The sequence below is a fragment of the Perissodus microlepis genome, chromosome 13, assembly GCF_051167445.1.
Source record: "Perissodus microlepis isolate ML-2025 ecotype Zambia chromosome 13, ASM5116744v1, whole genome shotgun sequence".
NCBI lineage: Eukaryota > Metazoa > Chordata > Actinopteri > Cichliformes > Cichlidae > Perissodus > Perissodus microlepis.
Window position 1 is genome coordinate 22,838,445 of NC_140473.1, and position 21,512 is coordinate 22,859,956.

The window sequence follows — 21,512 nt, forward strand, 5'->3', positions numbered from 1 at the left end:
GTTGACTTCATGGTGGCAGAACCCATCTTTTATACAATATTTGGCTCTGACTAAGGAATAGTACCAAATCTAGACTAAACCAGTACACGTTTTCTTTGACAGCACCCTGAATTCCTCCCATGCACAAAATAAAAAAAAAATCTGAACACCCTCACAGCCTTATATATTTCTCGCTATTTTATTATTTATTTTTAAGTGGCACCCCAATCATATTTTCGTATAATAAGCAGAGAATGCATGTGTTGTCATTCTTTGGCAGACTCCCAGCATTAACACTAACCACAGAAATGGAAGTCAGTGCATGCAATTAAAATGAACTGTTTTTATTTCAGTGAAGCAAAGTGCTCTGGCTATCCACCACTAATCACTTCAATGTGTAGATGGTGTGTAGGACAAAACTTGCATTGCTTATATTATGCGGAGCTGCCTCCCTTTCTTTGGAACAAGAAAGCAAGTTTCTGTATTGCAGCTCATTAAATTTTAGGTTGAAGACATCTATAGATTAATGGAATATAGTATAGATTTAGGGATTCAGTACTAGCACACAGGAATAACTGAAAGGAAATTAATACAAGTGAGTGCAATGTCCTCTAACTGGAAGTAGAACCGATTGTGTGTGTCTGTGTGTGTGTCAGTACAGTATGCACGAGTTTACCCAGATGCCAATTAAAGTTTTTAAGCTCTGTTGCTTCTCTGGCACAATGACACAACCAAAGGTAAGGAAAGAGAGGTACTGCAGCCTCACCGCACCACTCTGCTGTGATGCACCAAGGGGGATGTGTGTGCGTGCGTATGTCTGCATGTTTGAGTGCAGTCAGAGGTACATGTGTCATAAATCAGTGGAAAGATAAACAACTGAAAAAAACCTGTCAATACTCAAGTGTGTGCGGTGGGAAGAAAATGAAGAAAGACAATGCAGAACTGGAGGTGTAGGCAGCAAAAGAGTGTGACACAAGTGGAGAGAGCTGACAGGTTAAAAGAAGAAAACACTGATATTTCATAGTGTGAGGCAATTGCCAAAAGAAGTGGAAAGAGAAAGGGTTGAAGGGATAAAAAGAGGTTTAAGATTAAGAAAAAGGCTGAATAATGTTTATTGGATAAACACAGATGTGTCTGTTCCTCCTGTCGTCAGAGTCTATTGATAACGGCGTATGCTTTACAGAGGGGTCTTTCCTCCCTCTATGACTATGAATCAGCTTCACCTCAACTCTGTCCATCCCCTCTCTTTCTACCTCTTTCTGTGTTCTTTTCAACCCCTCCTCTTCCCCTCCCTTCTCCTGTTCCTCACACTCACGCTCTCACACGGGGGATGCCTGAATCGGTGGAAGTCCTGATCAGTGTTGTCGGAGTCCCTCGTCTGCTGAGGGCAGAGCCCAAACCCAGTCTAACCCAGCTCAGCAAATACTGAAGATCTCTGCAATATCATGAGAAGGAGAAGCACTGGAAAGAGGATTTCTTGCAGCCGGTGGACATTTGTCAAAAGTGTTGAAGACAGGGACAGTCTCATTTCATAACCAGAGAGGTATGGTGAGAATGAAAGCTGTTTGTTGATTATTTTGAGGAATGCAAAGCTTCAAACTGGGATTTTGTGTTTAAGTCATTAAAGACACTGACAGAAGAGGATCCACCAGAGCGGAATATTTATAGCAAACCACTTTGGAAGAAAAAAACCCCACATTTTTATAATTGCAGAGAAATAAGTGTATTTATTTTTCAGCATGTGCAAATTGAGTTAAAATTTGAGTGTACGGGATGCAGCTGAATTAAGAGTTGTTTTAACCTATTGGCTGAGGATCAACAAGCTAATTGATTTTTTTTTTTTTTTGGCAAGAGTGGAAGACCACTGAACCAGTTGCCCAACCAACCAGCCATGGAGTTACGAGGAGTACGCGGGACAGTAGGTGGCCAGGACACAAAGTGTCAGGGGTTAGGTTTTGGCTATCCAGTCACCGGGATTCCAACCAGCTCCGGAATAACAGCCGTGCAGCAGCAGGACTACTCAGCCAGCGTCTGGCTTCGCAGGAGGGATAAACTGGAGCATGTAAGTTCTGATACTGGAGATGAGGTATTAGACACAGCTGAAAGAAGAGTGAAGTCTTAAGTAGAATTTAAGAATAGTTAAAAACATGTTGTGTTTTTCATATCCACTGGGACATGTTCTCACCCTCTGACCCTTGGTTAAGCCTTTCAGAACATGTAATTTCAAAAATGGGATAAAATTTTTGAAATTACATGTTTTATGGACAGGATTTCTAGGCGCAGCCAAGTGGCGGAGGGCTTTCACTTTGGTGGCCTCAGAATCTCATCTCTGCTTTTTGCGGATGATGTGGTTCTGTTGGCTTCATCGGGTGGGGGCCTCCAGCTCGCACTGGAACGGTTCGCAGCCGAGTGTGAAGCAGCGGGAATGAGGATCAGCACCTCCAAATCTGAGGCCATGGTTCTTAGCCGGAAAAGGGTGGAGTGCCCACTCCGGGTCGGGGATGAGTTCCTGCCCCAAGTGGAGGAGTTCAAGTATCTCGGGGTCTTGTTCGCGAGTGATGGGAGAAGGGAGCCGGAGATCGACAGACGGATTGGGGCTGCAGCTGCAGTAATGCAGACGCTGCACCGGTCCGTCGTGGTGAAGAGGGAGCTGAGTGTAAAAGCGAAGCTCTCAATTTACCGGTCGATCTACGTCCCTACCCTCACCTATGGCCACGAGCTGTGGGTAGTGACCGAACGAACGAGATCACGGATACAAGCGGCAGAAATGAGCTTCTTCCGAAGGGTGGCTGGCCTCTCCCTTAGAGATAGGGTGAGAAGTTCGGCCATCCGGGAGGGGCTCAGAGTAGAGCCGCTGCTGCTCCACATCGAAAGGAGCCAGCTGAGGTGGTTCAGGCATCTGACAAGGATGCCTCCTGGGCGCCTCCTAGGTGAGGTGTTCCGGGCATGTCCCACTGGGAGGAGGCCCCAGGGCAGACCCAGGACATGCTGGAGAGATTATATCTCTCGGCTGGCCTGGGAATGCCTGGGTGTTCCCCCGGATAAGCTGGAGGAGGTGGCTGGGGAGAGGGAGGTCTGGGCCTCTCTGCTTAGGCTGCTACCCACGCGACCCGGCCTCGGATAAAGCGGATGAAGATGGATGGATGGGATAAAATGGAAGAGAAAAATTTTAACATATGAATGTCTTTTTGTGTTCAACTATTACAGACTGCTAGAATGAGGGTGGTGTCACTAAATTATGATAATATTTGAGTGGAAACTGTTTCCTATGAATGCACACCCAGATTGTAGGGTGTGGGCTGGAGTGCTAACAAGAAGAGGCTGCTGTGGAAGGACTGGACAGAAAAATATCTATTTATATAAATCTGAAATAAAATGTTGAGACAGTGGACTGTTCGGTGGCCATAATGCAGAGACAAAATTCAGGATACAATGCAAAGCTGAAACACTAAATAATTAATTTATTGATGGAATTCTAATTATTTGGATAAGTGCAGCTCCTTATGTCTGATTAATAGAAATCTAAATTAAATTAATCACTTTGTTTTTTGTTATTAGCAACAAAAGGAATTTAAGTTAAGCAGAGGGAAAATTGATTGTTTATTATAAGGAAATGCTCATAATGAAAACATATATAGACCTGCTGTACGTTCATAAAATATTTGTCATGTCACATTTAAACTGTGTTGAGTAACTTCTTTTTTTGTTAACCATGCCCTCTTTCACTACTGTAGATTACAATGATCTACATCTAAAATGTATCCTTATAGCAAATGTAAATTTGTGTAAAAACGAATACAGAAAAGGGTCTGATATTAATGAATCTGCTGAGCAACTTCAACTGTAAACTACTGCGTCTATAACACATCAACTTAAGTTTCTAAATTTTGCATGCTGAGGGGATTTTGTGTTGTAAGTGAAGGAATAAGCTGAATTTTGCTTTATATCCAGCAACGCTTTTCTTTTATACCTTTGTGATGTTCAACAATTACTTTTGTTTTCTATTAGAAAGGAGTTTCTATTAGAAACATCCTCAGGAGACTCGCTGCTCCGACGTAAACTGAATCAACATTCTGTGAAGGCCTTCCAGGTGTAGAGATTTAGCGTCAAGGAAAGGAATGGAAGAGGTGTGTGTGCTGAATATTTGATGCTGGAGGGGAACAGTGCCACGTCCAGAGAACTGCTGCTAAGTCTGTCTGCATAACTAACTAGAATGATGAAGCAGCCTGTCCCCTTTCTGCACACCCACACACATCTACAGAGGCACTGAATCACACAGATACATGCACACGCATACTGTAAGTCTGTTTTTACAGGCCGGGAGAGCACACACAAAAGCACTCAGAGGCCAGCAAGTTGGCCGTCAAGCCTGAAAACAGAAAAGACATTTTGCATTTTAATACACTACCAAGCAGACATGCAGATAAACACACACTCATTCACTCTATGCATTATTCAAAACAAATTATAGCTTGAAGGACAAAAGCAAACTTTACAGTGTACAGTGATTTTATTTTCTGTAATTGCATAATATTAAGTCTGTCTCTTTCTAGCTACATCTAATGTAAACGATGTGTTGGCAACATTTGACAGATATGATTTCTCATTCAAGTCAAGAACAAACCCGTTATTGTTTTATAATGAGATTTTCTTTAACTGATGGAGCTTGACTTTACATTTAAGAGCAAGAGTTTTCCTGCTGACAGCAATGACAAATGTGGTGTAAGTTCAAGGAGAGATAAGAAGTTGGATACTGAGAGCCTTAGGGACACAGAGTGCCAGTCACAGTGATGTGATTCAAGTCACATCTTTAGCATATTTTCAAACTCCAAGAAGGTTTTTTACTCATTCCAAGTGAAGTCATCAATCTAAGAAATCAAAGACTGATTACAGCCTCATGTTTTCACCTGGTCACGTTGTAACTTGGAATATGAATATTTTGCAGTTGTCCAAAAGTCCACTTAAAACATATACAAAAACTGTGAAATCTGTGAACATTTTGGTACGACCCTGTCCTCAAAACAGCACGGATCAGTTCAGTATGTATGGTGAAATTTCATTCCTTGCTACGTTTTGAAAGTATGATAGTGCTGCATTTGGATTAAACATCATCTTCTGTCCTTATTTGACCAATCTCATGCAATTCATTGAACATATTTTACTGCTCATCCAAGCGCATCACCTTGCTCTTAGTTATTACTCGGTAGCTATGCATATGTGTTTTCTCTTACACTTCTCTTTTCCTCTTATCTGTGCTGAGTCATTGATTTTGTAACAGATGAGTTTACTGCGGTTGCTTTCATTAAATTATGAAAGTTTAAAGAGTACATTACTAAAGATGGGATCTTGATATAGTACGCAGTGGAGCTACTTTTGCTTCTTATCCTGATGTAGTTTAATTTCTAGCATTGCCAAACAAAATACAAATCATGAAAATAAACAAATCATTCAGCAAATAATCTGAATGATTATCAGCTGAAGAAGGTGCTTGGTGCTCTATCCAGCCTTCTGCTTTGTAGATCCTCTATTGTTTGTTGATTGACTACATGCATTTTTTCACGAGTACATAGAATTTCATACAAGAGGTCAGAATCATAGACTAAGTAGTTGAGAAATATCTTTTTTGTTTCTTGTTGTAGTAGACAGGTGTGGCTGTTCTGCACCTTGTAGTCACACTCATTCGTCTATCTGGTTTCAGGTGCACATCACTGCACCTAGGGAGGTGAAATGCCATTTAAAGTTTCTCTTACGGCAGTTACTGGATCTTCTGTGTTCACTGTGTGCTCATAAGACAGTCTTAAAGAAGATGAATCAGCAGCTTAGAGCCAGGGCAGGAGGCTAACTGTGAATGAAAGCCAAACCTCCAGGAGGAATTTTAAGAATTGGCAGCTGAAAGTACTGCTGGCTCCACACGCTGATTGCATTTTCAATTTCATAGTGGCAGTGCTGATGTATAGACCCATATCTGTGGTATTATTGGTCAAACTATATGGGACCTAGGGGACTTCTAGCCTCTTATGTAAGTTTATTTGTTATTGTTCTTGGTTGGTGACCCAGCGTTCTGTGTTTTGGACTTTTGAATCTTAGTATTAATCTTAGGCTACGTTCCCACTGCAGGTCTTAATGCTCAAATCCAATTTTTTTGTCTGCTTGTTCACACTACAAATAAAATGTGACAGCAAACGCGCTCTAGTTTGAACCCTCAAAGCGGCCCGCATGCGCAAAAGAAGACGCTCTGTTTAGACCCAGACCAAACGGTATTGTTTGACTGATGGCCCTTAATATAAAGACTTGTTTTGGACTTTACATTTCCCAATTTAGCTTTAAGTTGTAAAGTTATTTTGTTATTTACATATGGTCTAATAATTGTTCTTATTTCTGTTTTAGAGAGGAGCGGTGCTTCAAAGGATAGTTGCAGATTTCTATCAGAATCTGCAGATTATACAGCGCAAATAAAATGTTCACGTTTGTCCAACGCTGTCTTCCAAACAGTTTCACTAACATCTACACTGGATGGCCAGGAAGCGTTCACGATATCTTCTCGGGCGCTTCTCCGGCGCTGATAATTGGCATACGTCTTGTGTCAGTGACGTAAAAGACGGATTTAATGCGACATGACCGTTCAAACAGCAGTCGCTTTCTAAAACGTTAGATATGTATCGGATTCAGTACAACATACGAAAGTGACCCAGATCGGATTGGAAAATATCGGATTTGTGCCGTTCACACTGTCATAGCATGATCGGATATGGGTCACATAGGGTCAAAAAAGTCAGATTTGATGCGCTTTTGCCTGCAGTGTGAACATAGCCTTAGAGTATTAAGCTGATTTCTGGATGTTATTATGTTGGGTTTTCTTGTTTAGTCACTTTAGGGTCATCAGTTTATTGTCCCGTTTTCTTAGTCTTGTCACTGTGTTTCGTTCTTTAGTGTTCTCCTCCTGTGTTCTTACACTCACCTTTATGTTTTGTCCTTAGCGTTGTCCATGTTAGGTCTGCCATGTTTCCATGTTTGTTGCCCTCTGTGTCTCTCGCCCTCTCTTTTGTATCCCAGTCATGCCTCTGTGTTCTGTCTGTGTGTTCATCCTTGTCTCCCCTGTCTGTCATGTGCTCCCATGTTTGTTTATCCCCATCCTGGTGTCAAGCCATGTCCTTGTCTGAGTCTTGGTATGTGTGCTACTTGTCTCATGTGCATTGTGTTCAGTTTTGCTCTCCCTGTCTCGTTATGTGGAAATTTGTTCCTGCTGTGTTCCCATGTGTTTCCACTTCCCTCATCATCCCTCGGTGTCTATATTGTCTCTGTTTTCCTCCGTCCTTTGCCAAAGCCCCTCTTCACCTACCCCTGTGTTTCCATGTTCCTACTTTTCCAGGCTTTCTCGTGTTTTCCCAGTTTAGGTTTTCATGATTAGTTCCTCATTCATTTTGGTTTTCTTATTTCGTTCTGTTTTGACAATCAGCCTGAATAAATGGCTCGCCTTTTGTTAAAGTTCATTGTTGCCTACGTTGTCTGCATTTGGGTCCTCACTCTCCGCTCCACATGGTCTGCTGCCTGCAGATTGTGACATTATTGTTGTTTATTTCTTTCTCTTTTTTCCCCTATCCCTCGCATTTACTATTTTTGTGGGCTGGGCGAGTGAAGATGATGAAACTCAGGGAAAATATTTATTTGCCTCAAATGAATAAGAAAGTTGGGTTGATTTCTCAGTGCACATTAGTCAAAGTATGAAATATTATTAGACATAGATAGACGGAGATATCTTATGATGAACTTTTTTATCTGGAAGTGATGAATGATGCTGTGAATCGGCTGAAGAATGAGGGGTAGGAAGATTACACCCAGGTTTTGACACGTCCATCTGTAACACAAGGTTACCCTGGAAGTGGGAAATGTAGATGTAGTGACAAGGGAGAAATATTTTTAGCTGTGTGAAAATTTCTGGAAATCAATTTGAGAAGCTGTCTATGAAGTGAATAACAACTTATGATTATTTATGATAAACCTCCAGATTTAATACATAATAAATAAAGTTATATATGTGAAACATTTATACTGCTTAACTAATTTATTAGACCACCACCCAGTGTAACGATCTGCCACAGCTGTTCTAAATCACCAATATTTTTAATTACCAAAAATCACTTTTACATTTTTATTTCATTTGTTTATTAAGATGCCAAATTACACTTACTTGCATGTCACTAACAGAAAAACAAATGTTTTAATAGTTAAAACTTATGCTTGATCTGACTTCTTACAGAGTCCAGGCTCAAATTTGAGTATAAAAATGAGAATTCAGCAATTTTTAGTTTAAGTAATTTTGTAATTTTAAAATGTAATTTTAAGTTTAGTCTTTTAGTTAAAGATGTTTTGACTCATTTTTTTTTTTTTAAACATTTGTATTTTCTTGTTCTTAAGAACGGTGTTCTAATACATTTATTTTAAGCACTTGAAGGAAACCAGAGTAAAACCTATTATTTCCATTGCCTTGCAAGGTGGAACTGTTTATATACATTTCAGATACTAAATGCAGAGACACTAAACCTGTGGTCATCAAATGAGGAGAATTAACTTTTTAAAAATATTAATTTGAAAGAAATAATAATCTTGGTGTATAAAACTGAGCATAATGTTAGTTCAAGCAGGTCACAGATTCAAGGTCATCTGGAAGTCCTGTTGGGAAACATCTTACATTTGTGCTGCTGCTTCTGCAAGCTGCTTTGCAACCCACCCTCCACACCAGCTCTACATCAGTGTCTGGGAGACACTGATGTAGAGAAAATGACATGTGGTCTAATAGCTGACAAATATCTCCTTGTGTTATATTCTGTAGCACCATATCATTCAACCCTAATGGAGGTGAATGGGACTCCAGATCTTTCAAAATTCTACAGCACCTTCTTTTTAAACAAAAACTTGTGCTTTAGAAACTGTTAGCAATTTATGTAACAGACATAAATACATTCACAAAAACACAGTAATGAATCATTAGGACACAGGAGCACATCTGCCTCCTTTAGGTGATCCTAAAAGATTTCTTGTCACCACTTTCAATCCTTAACCACCCTCAGATAAAAGGTTGCTCTCCGTGGAGAAAGTGCAGCCTCATTAATGCTGTTGTCTCATGCGTTCATCCCCATTACTTGGTGATGACCTCGGGCAATTGTCTCTGCCTTCAAAGCAGTGAGACCTTACTTTTTCAGTTCGAGATGGACATGTTTTCAGAATTCTGGATTCCTTTTATTTTTAATTGGTGAGTTTTGTCTGACAGCAGAGGAAAAGACTCATCTTGAAGTTTGTGCTGAAACTGTTTCTTTGCGGTTCAAATTCAACCATGAAGCAGCCTCTTCATAATGCTGCTCGAAGGCTTTGATCTTTCAGTAAGATGTTCCAGTCTAATTGTTTACTCTTAAACAACAACAACAAAAAAAAATCACCAATCCACTTTCCCCTGTCAAGCAGCCACATTACATTTTAAGTAAAAATGTTGACCGGTTGATTAAAGGTGTTTGATTATAGACAGAATACTCTCATTATGTAGTGGATTGAAGATAAACAGCAAAGAGAAGCCAGTGAAATAAAAGACAACACATTTAAACTGCTGCAAGCGCTGATCAAAGTTAAGGAAGATTTACATTGGGATTATTTTCCTACCTAAAGATCAGCAGAAATGAGGCAAGAAGTCAGATGTCTTTATATCTGTGAGAGTTGTTGTTGTATTCAAACTTTATAGTCAGTATGTAGATACCTTTGGCCAGAAGCTTACTATCATCAATCACCAACACTCTTCACTGTGTTCAGTACCCAGTACCAATTAAAATTGATGCTCGGGGTTCTTGGCTCCTTTTTAACAGCTTGGCATGAGTTCATCCTGATTTCACTTCAGCATCAACTTGACCTTGTGTGGAGGCTTCATGCTTAATTAAAGTTTACCTCTTGCCTGTTTACAGCTAAACTGTACTAGGCTGCAACTACTGTATAAACATACCTGACACAACATAGTTCTATATAGTCCATAATTAAACTTCAGATGCTACCATAGCAAACCTTGAAAGAACTTCAATTAAAGCTACTTTCAGCTGCTCCTATGCTCAAGAGGTCACCACAGTGGGAGATCCACAGTAGATTTCTTGCATGTTAATCACTTCTACATTATAAAGTAGGTGTTTCTAGGAACTAGATATTTCTTTTCCTAAACGGGTAGCATTCCTTGTTTACTTTGGTTGTGTTGATGGCTGGTTGTATTTCAGTGGTTTCTCTGTATTTAAACAAGCTATTTAAGGTATGTAAACAATAATTATCTCAAATTAAAACAATAATTTGCTACCTATAATTGCTCATTCTCACTCTTTCATGAGTGGTTGAATTAACACAAATCTGGCTGGGTACACATACACACACACATTTATACACTCACACATGTATACCCTTAATTCACTATTCTGTCGTATAGTCCTGCCTTGTTCATTTAGTTTACTTCGACTGCTTTCTGGTTGGATAGATGCTTATTTGATTTTCTTTGTGAATCACATGACTTTTGTATTTGCTGTTGATTTCTTTTCTAAACCCTTTAAATTAAATTTTGATCCTTAGTGATGCTGCGAGTTCTGGCATAGTTTGTAGCCTACAGGAACAGTAGGGGGAGCTATCACCTAATATGAAAACTTCATTGTGTAAATTGATGTAGATTTTTAATTCAAAGGCTTGGAGCTATAACATTTTGGCCCACTGCATGCATCAGACTGTCAGTTTCCAGGTGTGTGATCTATATACTGCACCATGATAATGAATACCATCTGTTTCAATTCTAATTAATTAAACGTCTCTTCAGGACCTGACAGTTTGAGGCATGTCAGTTTTCTACATGTGAGCTTTAAATCTCCTTTAGTTTAACTGGCTTTCTTATTTTCATTCCTTTTTTCTCTTTGTTTTATGGCATCTCAAAATTCAGCGTGTTTCCTCTTTCTCTTTAATCACAAAATTGGCTCCGATTGCTTTGAAATATAATCAGTTAATAAATACACATTACATCAAAATTTTTAATACATGAGATTTTTTCTCAACTTTGTAATACTGCAAAAAGACCTTCAGTATTTATACTGATATATGTTATATATTTAGGATTTACTGCCGAATCAATTCAGGCCTTGAATAATGTGATAGTGCACTCAGGGACATCATAAAAAAGATTTTGCTGTCTTCAAAGTCAGAAGAGGTCTTTTGAGGTCTTTGCCTGTTGTTATTCTTTGTTTGACAAACTGCCCTTGGCACAGACAATGGAGTGCATATCTGTGAAGGGGAAGTCACTGACTAAATTAGTAAATGAGTAAATCAATAGCATTCCTTATCATGGAAAAAAGGCTGTATAATTTATTTTTTCCCCAGATTTTTAAAGATGGAAAGAATCTCTAACAAGATTGCTAAAATCAAATTTGATGGTAATCTGGTTAGATGATTTACTTATGATTTTGTAATCTGAATACATAATCCCGGTTACATGCATGTTAGCCATTTTTGCCAAACCCTGTTACACATACACAACTACCCTCTCACAACCACCTGCCGAGACAGAGTAATGGGGAAGATACACTGGAAGCCATAATCATGCTTTTTCATGAATTGAACTAATTAGGCAATTAGCTGAAACTCATTAGACTCTGTTTCTGTACCACAAAGCTAAATTATTTCAGCTGTGAAAGTGTTACATGAATACAGAGCCCTCACTGAATTGTGAAATCCACATTATCTTAAACGTCCAGAAGGATTTAAGCCTTCTATGAAACCTTTGTGCCATCATCTCTAGATCTTTTAAGAGAGAAGCTCTGCTGGTCTGTTGTAGCTCACAATGTAGATTAAAAAGAAAGCTTTCATGTTGACATTTCATAATCTAATTTGATGCTCTTTTTATCCCCCTCGACTCCACTGATTTCTAGAAATGTTTTCTGATTAATTTCACTGGCAAACACTTCATAGCTCTTATAGTTCAAATGCCGGAGGCTCAGTAAACTCTCATGCTTCAGGAAATTTCAATACAGCAGAGCAGAGATAAGAGTGGTTACAGCTCATGAAACTACTCAAGTGCAATATCTTTGTATATGCTACAAGGGATTAGTTTATTGGATGCTTGCTTTGACTACACTGATAATAAAGAGATTCTTAGTGTTGGAGTAACAGAACTGCTGCTCGTGTTATATTCCAGCTTTAGAACTTTTCTTCTCATCAAAACTATGGTAAATTTATACCTGCAACCCTGCAAATTTGTTCAAAACATATACATGAATGTATGGAGTGCATTAGGTCTGTGCGTTATTCACTTTCTTGATAATTCTTTGATTTATCTGAAATTCTGAGTTTTCAAACCTCCTCAGGCTATACATCTTCATTTTTTTTAATCCAGTCCCACTTGGAGCTGTGTGTTATTTAAATTTTTATGTTGCCTGCAACAAATACAGTAAGCTACTGTTTATATTAATGTAACAAATCTTTTAAAAAGTTTTAGGGTTTTGCACACATTTTGATAATTAATCAAGCAAAATAATACAACCACACATTAATGTGCATAAGAGAGATGAACTGTCTATGGCCACATCTATAATTTTTAAAAACACAGACTGCATATAAATGATGGAAGCAGCTTCTAATAGCTTGCAAAGATGCATAGAAAGATCCATGCACTAAGTAATTCTTTTCAGGTACGTTTATTGCCTCAAGAGTTTCAAGTTTTATTAAACAAAACTTGAAAAAAATGACTAGCGTAAGCAAAGCTGTTAGATATGCTTTAGTAATGATGATGAATGAAACTGTGCATTAAAGTTGCATTAAAGTCGTGTAGTCGTGGCAACTTATGTTCCTTTGCTGATGAAATTCATGTTGATCCTTATTTCTGAGTTGCTGTAAAGTGACTGCCCCCTGCTGGAATTTCTGTCATGTGTTCCTAATTTGTGGGACAGTGCCAGATCTAATTGCACTACTTGAGTATCACGTTTACGTGGTACAGTGTACGATCGTGGCTCAAGAGTTGGGAGTTTGCCTTGTAATCGGAAGGTTGCCGGTTCGAGCCCCGGCTTGGACAGTCTCGGTCGTTGTATCCTTGGGCAAGACACTTCACCCGTTGCGTACTGGTGGTGGTCAGAGGGCTTGGTGGCGCCAGTGTCCGGCAGCCTCGCCTCTGTCAGTGCGCCCCAGGGTGGCTGTGGCTACACCATCACCAGTGTGTGAATGGGTAGATGACTGGTTGTGTAAAGCACTTTGGGGTCCTTAGGGACTAGAAAAGCACTATACAAATACAGGCCATTTTACCATTTCATATCAGAGTGCAGCTGTGATACCAGCAATATATAGGAGAGTAGTGAGTGATACAACCAATGCAGCATCTTCCTCTTGCTGCACACGCAGGCGGCATCACATTGTCAGCTAGCTGACACTAACAAGAGAGACGCAACTTGACCTCTTCATGGAGTGTAGCAAAGGAAATCCGGAGCTGATACCGAAAGGCTGGATGTGAAATGACCTGAATCTGACATAAAACTGTCAGTCTAAGACAAAGCCAAACAAAGTCTCCCTTGATTTTTTTTGTTGTGCGCAGTGCCAAGTCAGCTTGAAACTCACAGTTCTGCAGTGCATCCAAAACACAAAAACACACCAACTTCAGCAGATGGATGGCACCGCTGAGTGCTGATACTGCATCAGTGATGCTTGTGACAGATGCTCTAATTATTTTTGTGCGTGAAGAAAAACTGACAGATCCTGAAACTATCAGAATGTATTTAATGGAACACGGATCAGCATTTCTATAAATATTGTGTCATTAAAATATTGTTTAAGGTGTGCTTTGCTGCTGTGATGACCCCCTTTGAGATTAATATGTTCCTGCTGTGGAACACAAAGACACATATAGACATTTCAGAGGCAAGTAAAGCTACTGTTATACAGTACTATTGAAACATTTGGAAAACTGATCAACTACAGATTACATATCTTTTAGAGCTTCCAAACAGCACATGCATCCTTTATCCTGCAGAAGGGCAGATGAGGTAAATGCTTTATATCTGAGATTGGTTGCACTTCAGTGGTTTCTCTGTATTTAAACAAGCTATTTAAGGAATTTAAACAACAATTATCCCAAATTAAACAATAGTTTGCCACCTATAATTGCACATTCTCACTCTTTCATAAGTGGTTGAATCTGAGAGTTTAAGTCAAACAAGTTCTCAGTCATTTCCTCCGAGAAACACTTATTTTTGGTTTAGTCAAGAAGGCTTGCCTGGATACAGAGGACAGGAAGCAGGAAACTAAAAGCACCTAATTTGCTGCTTTTAAAAGACTTAAAGGCTTGTGCAAATAAACTTTCTCATGCTTCTTTATATGTGCTACAATTACACTGTACGCTGACTAGTCATAAACAAGTGTTTAATTGATTTTCTCCTGGTTAAAAAAAAAATCATCTGGAGTGATGTTGCACTTGCTGCCATTCGGGTCTTTGTACTGTTTTTATACTTAAGACAAGGAATCTTATAAAAGTGACTTTATCATGCAAATACCATTTGAGGCAACATGAATATTGACCATAGGTGTGAACATGAGTGTGAGTGGGTGTCTCTCTGTGTGGACTGTGACTGAGTAGGTTCCTTCTGGGTAATCTGGATTGCTCCTACAGTCCAAAGGTATGCAGTTCGTGGGTTTAACTGGTTATACTAAAATGCCCACAGATGTGAATGTGAATCATTGTCTGCCTAAGCCCTGCAGCAGACTGGCAGCCTTTCCTATGCCCTGCTTCAGCCCTGTGGCAGCTGGGGTAGACTCTAGCCCCGCACAACTCTGAGTTGGATAAGCAGAAGAGAATGGATTGATGGATGGATACTCCTGAGGGAGAGATTATATGGGGTGCAATTGGAGTGCTGAAGAGCTATTGTCAGTGCAAGTTATTATAGCATATGGGTGGTTGGGTGGGGGGAAAAGCTGTTCCTTAGTCTGTTTGCATGAGTATTGTATTCATCTGTATCATCGGCCTGATGGCAAAAGTTGAAACAAAGGGTAACGGGGGTGTGACGTGTCTGAAATGATGCTGCTCGTCTGCTTCCTCAGAAGAGTGGTGTAGACATCTTCCAGTTGTGGGAGCTCGTTTAGTATGCAGTCTTCACCACACGGTGTAGGTCATCCGCTCGGCTGCTTCAGCAGCTTTAGTACCGCGTCATGATCATGTTTGTGAGGATGCTCTCGGTGATGGTTCTGTAGAAATTCAGCACCAGTCCCTGGGGGAGATGTGCTTGAAATACTACACTCGAACAGAAAGAGTCTTGAATGACTGTAGTGAAGGATATGGTTTTTATCACCTTTGTAGGCACTCGAGCAAAAAGGAATAAATATTGCTTGTCCGTCAAACAAATAACAGTTTCAGTGGGCTGTAGTCACTACGCAGGTAGCTTCCACTTCCTAGGGAAGAACTGTCCTTGTTGTTTGTTTGTTTTTTGACCAGATTTGAGGACTGAAAGTCCATGTCAGGTGGCTGGACATGGTAAGTCCAACAAATTTTAATCTCTGCATACTCTCTGCTGCTTAAGATACTGTTGGGATTTGGGCTGTGTTTACTTTTTATATGACTCTCAAGTCTTGTCATCTTCCATTTAAATAATCAAGAACATGTCTAATAATACGGATTTTAAGCTTTTGTGAGTTTCAGCTAACGATCATCATTGTAGCCTTTCATAAGACTGGGTACTGTAACAGTGTTTTTTTTATGAGCAGTAAAGCTATCGGATAGCTAGCTGCAGGTGGACCATAAAAGACACAAAGGTAATGTATTTGTAAGGGCTTTAACAAAGAAAAATGGCGCATTGACTTTAGTGTTTTCTGCTCCATTCTCTGCCGGTCTGTTCTCATTGTTTTAAAAATGGTTTCACATACCTTCCGACTGTTTGGCCCTTTTCTTTTTTGTTTGTTTGTTTTTATTTCAGTCTATGGTAAGTTTAACAATTGATGTCTGATAGATTCTAGACCTTAAAATATATACTCCCATCTATCGCAGGAAATCCCAGAAATGTGAGCTGTTACTAAGAGGGGATAAGCAGGAAAGGAAGAAGAGGAGGAGAGACTGATCATCTATTTATTGTTTAATCCTCCATCTATATGGGAGAGACAGAAATTGTCTGATCGTTGATCTTCTATTTAGCTCTAATCACGAAGCCCTGTTTCTCTTTGTCTCTTATCTTCTTATGCCTACTGCACTGCGATGATCGCCAACTTAAAAAGCATACTAGCACCCCCTGTTGGCTCTTCTCTGTCAGCACACAGCTACATGGCAGACAGACTTTAAAAGATTTACTATCTATACCCTGCATCTGTGTCTGTGTGATGTGCAGATAGATGTGCTGCCGATGTATTGCTTTTGCATACTAAGAAGTGTAAAATAGCATTACTTTGTCATATCTCTGCTTGCAGTCAGTGAACTAAACTGCACTGAGATGTCTTGAATCAATGCAATTCAGTTGCATTGGCTGTGTTTCACTAGGCTCACTGCCTGCACTTTGTTTCATGCTGTGCCTCTGCAATTCCATCATGTATTGCAATTCTGTTTTAATATCTGAACAAACTGGATTAGTATTAAAACCAATAGACCTGAAAAATCAGATTAATCACAGAAAAGAAAGAGTGGAGGAGCTCACTATCGCAATAATGCAGGGTAAGGTGAGACAATATAAGCAGGAGAGGCAAGTGGATGTACAGTGAAAAGAGAGGAGAGTCCGAACATCTATTTATTCTCTATTCCCTCCCTGTTTTGTGGGTCTGTATGGAAGAGTGGAGAAATTTGAGCTTTCTATTAGAGAGAGAGAGGGTGGTGAGACAGCACAGGGGAGGGAGCGGGAGAGTGAGAAGGAGGTGAGCAAACATGCGATATGGTGGGATGAGAGGAGGGAAGGATAGAGAAAGAAAAGTGAAGAAGGAAGCTAGAAGACAGATAGCTCAACAGATAGATAGATCTATATATAGATAGACAGATAGAGGTGTGTCCTTTTATGTTTTCATTCATGCAGTTGTAGGAGAGGATAGGAGGAGCAGCGCTTTCCCTCTCTTTCATTCTCTTTCACACACATATGCACGTGCACTTCCAAACACTAACACATACATTTTCTCTGCCGAGAGGGATGGACTCTCCTCCCCTGTGACTCCCAGGGAAGAGAGGAAGCAGCGGATTTTGCAGCTCACACACACGGACACATACTCTTTCTGTCTCTTTCATCTCGCTAATCCGGAAGAGCACATGTGTTTCAGAGTGGACTAACAAACAGAGGGATGCGTCATGAAGGTGGGCTCTCTACTATAAAATTTGTTTAATCTAAGCAGGAGTGAGTGAGCGAGTGAGTGAGTGGTTCTATCTATCTATCTATCTGGTGCAACCTGTGTGCTGTATGAGAAAGTCATATGTCTCTTTGTTAGTGTCAAGTGCTCTGATTGTTCTTTGGCTGCAAGTGTTTTTTCTGTTTTTTGTTTTCTTACTTAGAGTGTGAAGATCAAGTCTTGAATATAGGGTGTAGCCATCAAGGATAGTGGCGTTGTGGGATATTGTACTCTGCCTTTACTTTATACTCTTCTCTGATCTTTGTTTATAGGAAGTAGGTCAAAAAATATCTTGAAATATTGCATGTAATGTGAAGTCATCCATGCTTTGGCACTGTGCATACTCATTCACACTTAGACCTAGATACAAGGTGCTGTATTGACTTGGTCTTGTGACTATTTTATCCGCTGCTGTCTTTGGCAATCAGTGGAAAATGGGTTTATAAGTGCCTTTCATTACTTTATCCATAAACTCAATGTGATTTTCTGCATTTCTCTGTTATTCTTTATACAAATCTTATTATATTTTGAGGCAAATCTGTGTACGGTCATCCATGTCACGGTAGTCTTTGGGTTCAGAAATATAAAGAAGTCCTGTTGCCTTCTTTTCAAGCACTGGAGATTTTGAGGTAACAAGGTGGGCTTTAGTAGGTGCATTCATACTGAGTGGATGGTGACGATGCAGTAAAAACAAAAAGTGGTAAAAAAAAGAAAAAAGAAAAGAAAAAAGTTTTAACCCTGTATATTAGAACGCTTTCACTTTTTCTCTCATGCCTAATTAGAATCACAGAAAGTAATTGATGTATTTTTTATATACATACAATTTTTAGGTAAGTTGGATGATAAGATTAACCCTTATTTAGCTACAGCTACAAAGCTACAGGACTACATTCACAATTGTATTGCTTGGCACATAAACTAATAATAAAAACACACACAATGACATTACTCAATGCCGACGAATGTTTTTTGATCTGCATATTAATTTTGTATGCATTATGACTCATTATGACTCATGACATCTATGTATTAGAAAATATTGCTAATGGAATGCTTATTAATTCAGATTATAATACTGGCTACAAATGTAGCGATTTACAATTATTTGTATGGGAAGTAGTTATTAGTCGATATTGCGGGACATAATTTATTATTAAAAGGCTTACAGTAAATGCTGGCAGACAGTTGTGCTGGATATTTCTTTTTTTTAACATGCATTAACATAAAAATGTTTGGTAATGTTTGTTTTTTTAAATTTTTTTTTTACATTGTTAGCATTTAGTGTACAATAAAGTTATCTTTTATTATGTCTCAGACCTCAGTTATGGGTAGCCTATTAAAGTGAATGACTCTCCAACAAAAGTCAGCAGGAAAAGCATCCAATAGAAACCCTGATACATAATAACATCGTTCCCTAAACATCAAAATATCCTGTTTACTGAATACACAAGTTTGAATTACAAAGCAGATTTCATCACAGTGCAAATAAAATCAAAGAATGCTGGAGGAGGACAGCCAGACTAATCTTGTCCAGGCTTACCTCACTGTGAACTGCTGGTCAGCTCTCACTGGCCGTGATTCACTGATTAGCGCACAGAGCATGACTCAGACCCATACAGACATCAGGCTGTCCTCTTTTTGTGGTTTACTGAAATTTTATATAGTGTGTGTGAACCTTTGACAACTATAAATTCTCCCAGGATCTTTATAGGAATGTTCTATACCAGTACTCTATGTCCCTGATCCTTCCTCTCTATCTCTGTTTCTCTTTGTCTCCTGGTGCCATCAGTCTTTCAGCCTGGGTACACATAGCACAGGCTGACAAGTGGGCTGCTGGGCCAAATTGGACTGGCCAAGTCTGGCCTACTACACTCTGTATATATCTATGGGGAAGAAGAAGAAGAAGAAGAAGAAGAAGAAGAAGGGAGGTGGTGATGGCGAAGGAGGGCAGGGGGGAAAATGAGAAGAGAAGAGGAAAATATGATTACAGAAATAAATGCACCATGAAAAGAAAAAAAAATTAATTCTGCTCACAGACAGCATCAATATGCTGGATACACAGACACACATTCACAGGGACTCATACAAACAGACCCAGAAGCCATCAGACCATGGTGTACAAAGCACCAACAGACAGTAGAGCCCCCAAACACCTGAACTGGTATCCATGGCAACCAAACTACTAGCTCCTGAATTTTAGCCAAAACAGAACAGCCAGTGATTTATCTGTGAGTGATATCTCTACAAAGACAGGTCAGTCTGGCCTGATCTCATTTTGTGAAGAAAAATGTGTCCATTAAAGGTTAGAGGTTTGATTAGTCGCACTTCAGGATTAAAGCGGTCTGATTTACTGCATTTTGCCTGCGCGCAGTCTTCCCCTCTCTGGCAATACGTGTTGCGATTGTCAGTGAGAAACATTAAGTGGTAGATATAGCTAACAAGGTGCACACTAATACTAAAAAGTCAGATTAATACTCACTCTACATAAAGAAGGATTTTTCTGGAACAACTGTGGCAAAGGAAGTGGGGTAGGCTTCAGTCTAGAAATGCTGTATGCATTATTGGGATAATGAAACAACATAGTTATCCTATGTATGCATTTAGTACATCTAACTGTAATTTCTGTCATAGTCAATATATGACGAGCATCCTTATTTGGACTGTTGTAGCCTTGCTTCTCTGTCCTCATGCTGCAGTATCCTCAGTGTCAGTGAGTTCAGTTCAAAACCATGGTTACCTCAAGAAAGAAAAACGATAAGAAATTGGAAAATGATCTTTTCATCAGTTTCTTATTCTTAGTTATTTTGTTCTAATTGTTAAAAAGATAGAATAAAGCAGTTCGTATACATACTGTAAATGTTTCTTTGTTAGAAAATCAGTCAATATTATATCATCTGGGCAAGCTCTCATAATGCTTCAAGCATTTTCTGTTACTGAATTAATGTCACATATTTAGCACTATGCACTCAGAGTGGTTATTCTGTTGCAGTTAATTGGGATAATGAACACGTTTAGTATTGTAGAGGCGTAAGTGTGGAGAACACGCGTGAATAGATTAATGAATCTCGTTCTAATATGATGTCTCTTCTGCAGATGTCACCTTAGGACAGCCCTGAGGTTGCTACCTGCATACTGAGTACGCTTAGTTGATTATATAATCGCAGATGGAATAAAAAGGATAAAAAGCTGAAAAAATAAAACTGCAGGAGATGCCTATAGAGCTACAGTTTGTAGTGTCTTCACTATTCATTCTTAAGCATTTTTAAAGTAATTTAGCATCAGTTTCTTCAGTAGACAGACCTGCATGACTTATTGTTATACTTCAATACTAGTGTGAATAGCGTGAAAGGGGATTTGATTTTCGGTTCGTTTGGAGAGATTTTTCTTTCCTTTTTTTCTAATTTTGTGTTGACATTGTTCACATTTGACAAAAAATCTTTTTGTGGGTGGGTTTATTTTTTTTCCTTTAAGACTAAACTGTGCTTTTAGTCATTTTAAATATCCATCCATATTTTTTTGCTTATTTGGGGCCGGGTCGTAGGGGCAGCAGCCTAAGCAGAGAAGCCCACACCTCCCTCTCCCCAGCCACCTCCTCCAGCTTGTCCGGCGGAACACCAAGGCGTTCCCAGGCCAGCTGAGAGATGTAATCTCTCCAGCGTGTCCTGGGTCTGCCCCGGGGCCTCCTCCATGTGGGACATGCCCGGAACACCTCACCCAGGAGGTGCCCAGGAGGCATCCTTGTCTGAACCACCTCAACTGGCTCCCTTCGATGTGGAGGCGCAGCGGCTCTACTCTGAGCCCCTCCCAGATGGCCAACCTTCTCACCCTACCTCTAAGGGAGAGGCCAGTCCATTTCTGCCGCTTGTATCCACGATCTCATTCTAATTTTAAATATAATTTTTCTTTTTTCTGCATAAGGTCTAATTAATTTTTTTGGTTTCTGTTATGATTTTTGGCAGGGTTGCATTCTTCAAACAATTTGTTAGCCTTTGCCATTTCAAAGCTACATTTCTGTTTTTAAAGCTACATTTTGAAATGTCATATTGATATACTCAGTAACCTTGTTTGCACCACCTCTGGTACAGATAGATGGATTTTAGTTGTATAGAGTTGAAAGCTGTCTGGGACTTGTCTGTAAGACCATTTAAATCCCCTGTTTTGTGTCAATCATTTCCCCTAGGAGTTGAAAGAAGACTTTCATT

At 39.6% G+C, this 21,512-nt stretch overlaps 1 protein-coding gene across 2 annotated transcripts in view; it reads left to right on the forward strand.

Annotated features, from left to right (window-relative positions):
- Positions 1–21,512, forward strand: part of LOC146375161 (inactive phospholipase D5-like) — an 89,148-nt gene that overhangs the window by 7,442 nt on the left and 60,194 nt on the right. The window contains exons 3-4 of one of the 2 annotated variants that reach the window (XM_084948132.1): positions 1,329–1,522; positions 1,832–2,041. In XM_084948132.1, coding sequence (XP_084804258.1) covers positions 1,871–2,041 — 171 coding nt within the window. In that variant the 5' untranslated portion in view covers positions 1,329–1,522; positions 1,832–1,870. Of the gene's footprint in view, positions 1–1,328; positions 1,523–1,831; positions 2,042–16,800; positions 17,279–21,512 lie in introns of those variants that run through there. The other variant, XM_084948133.1, reaches the window with a different exon arrangement.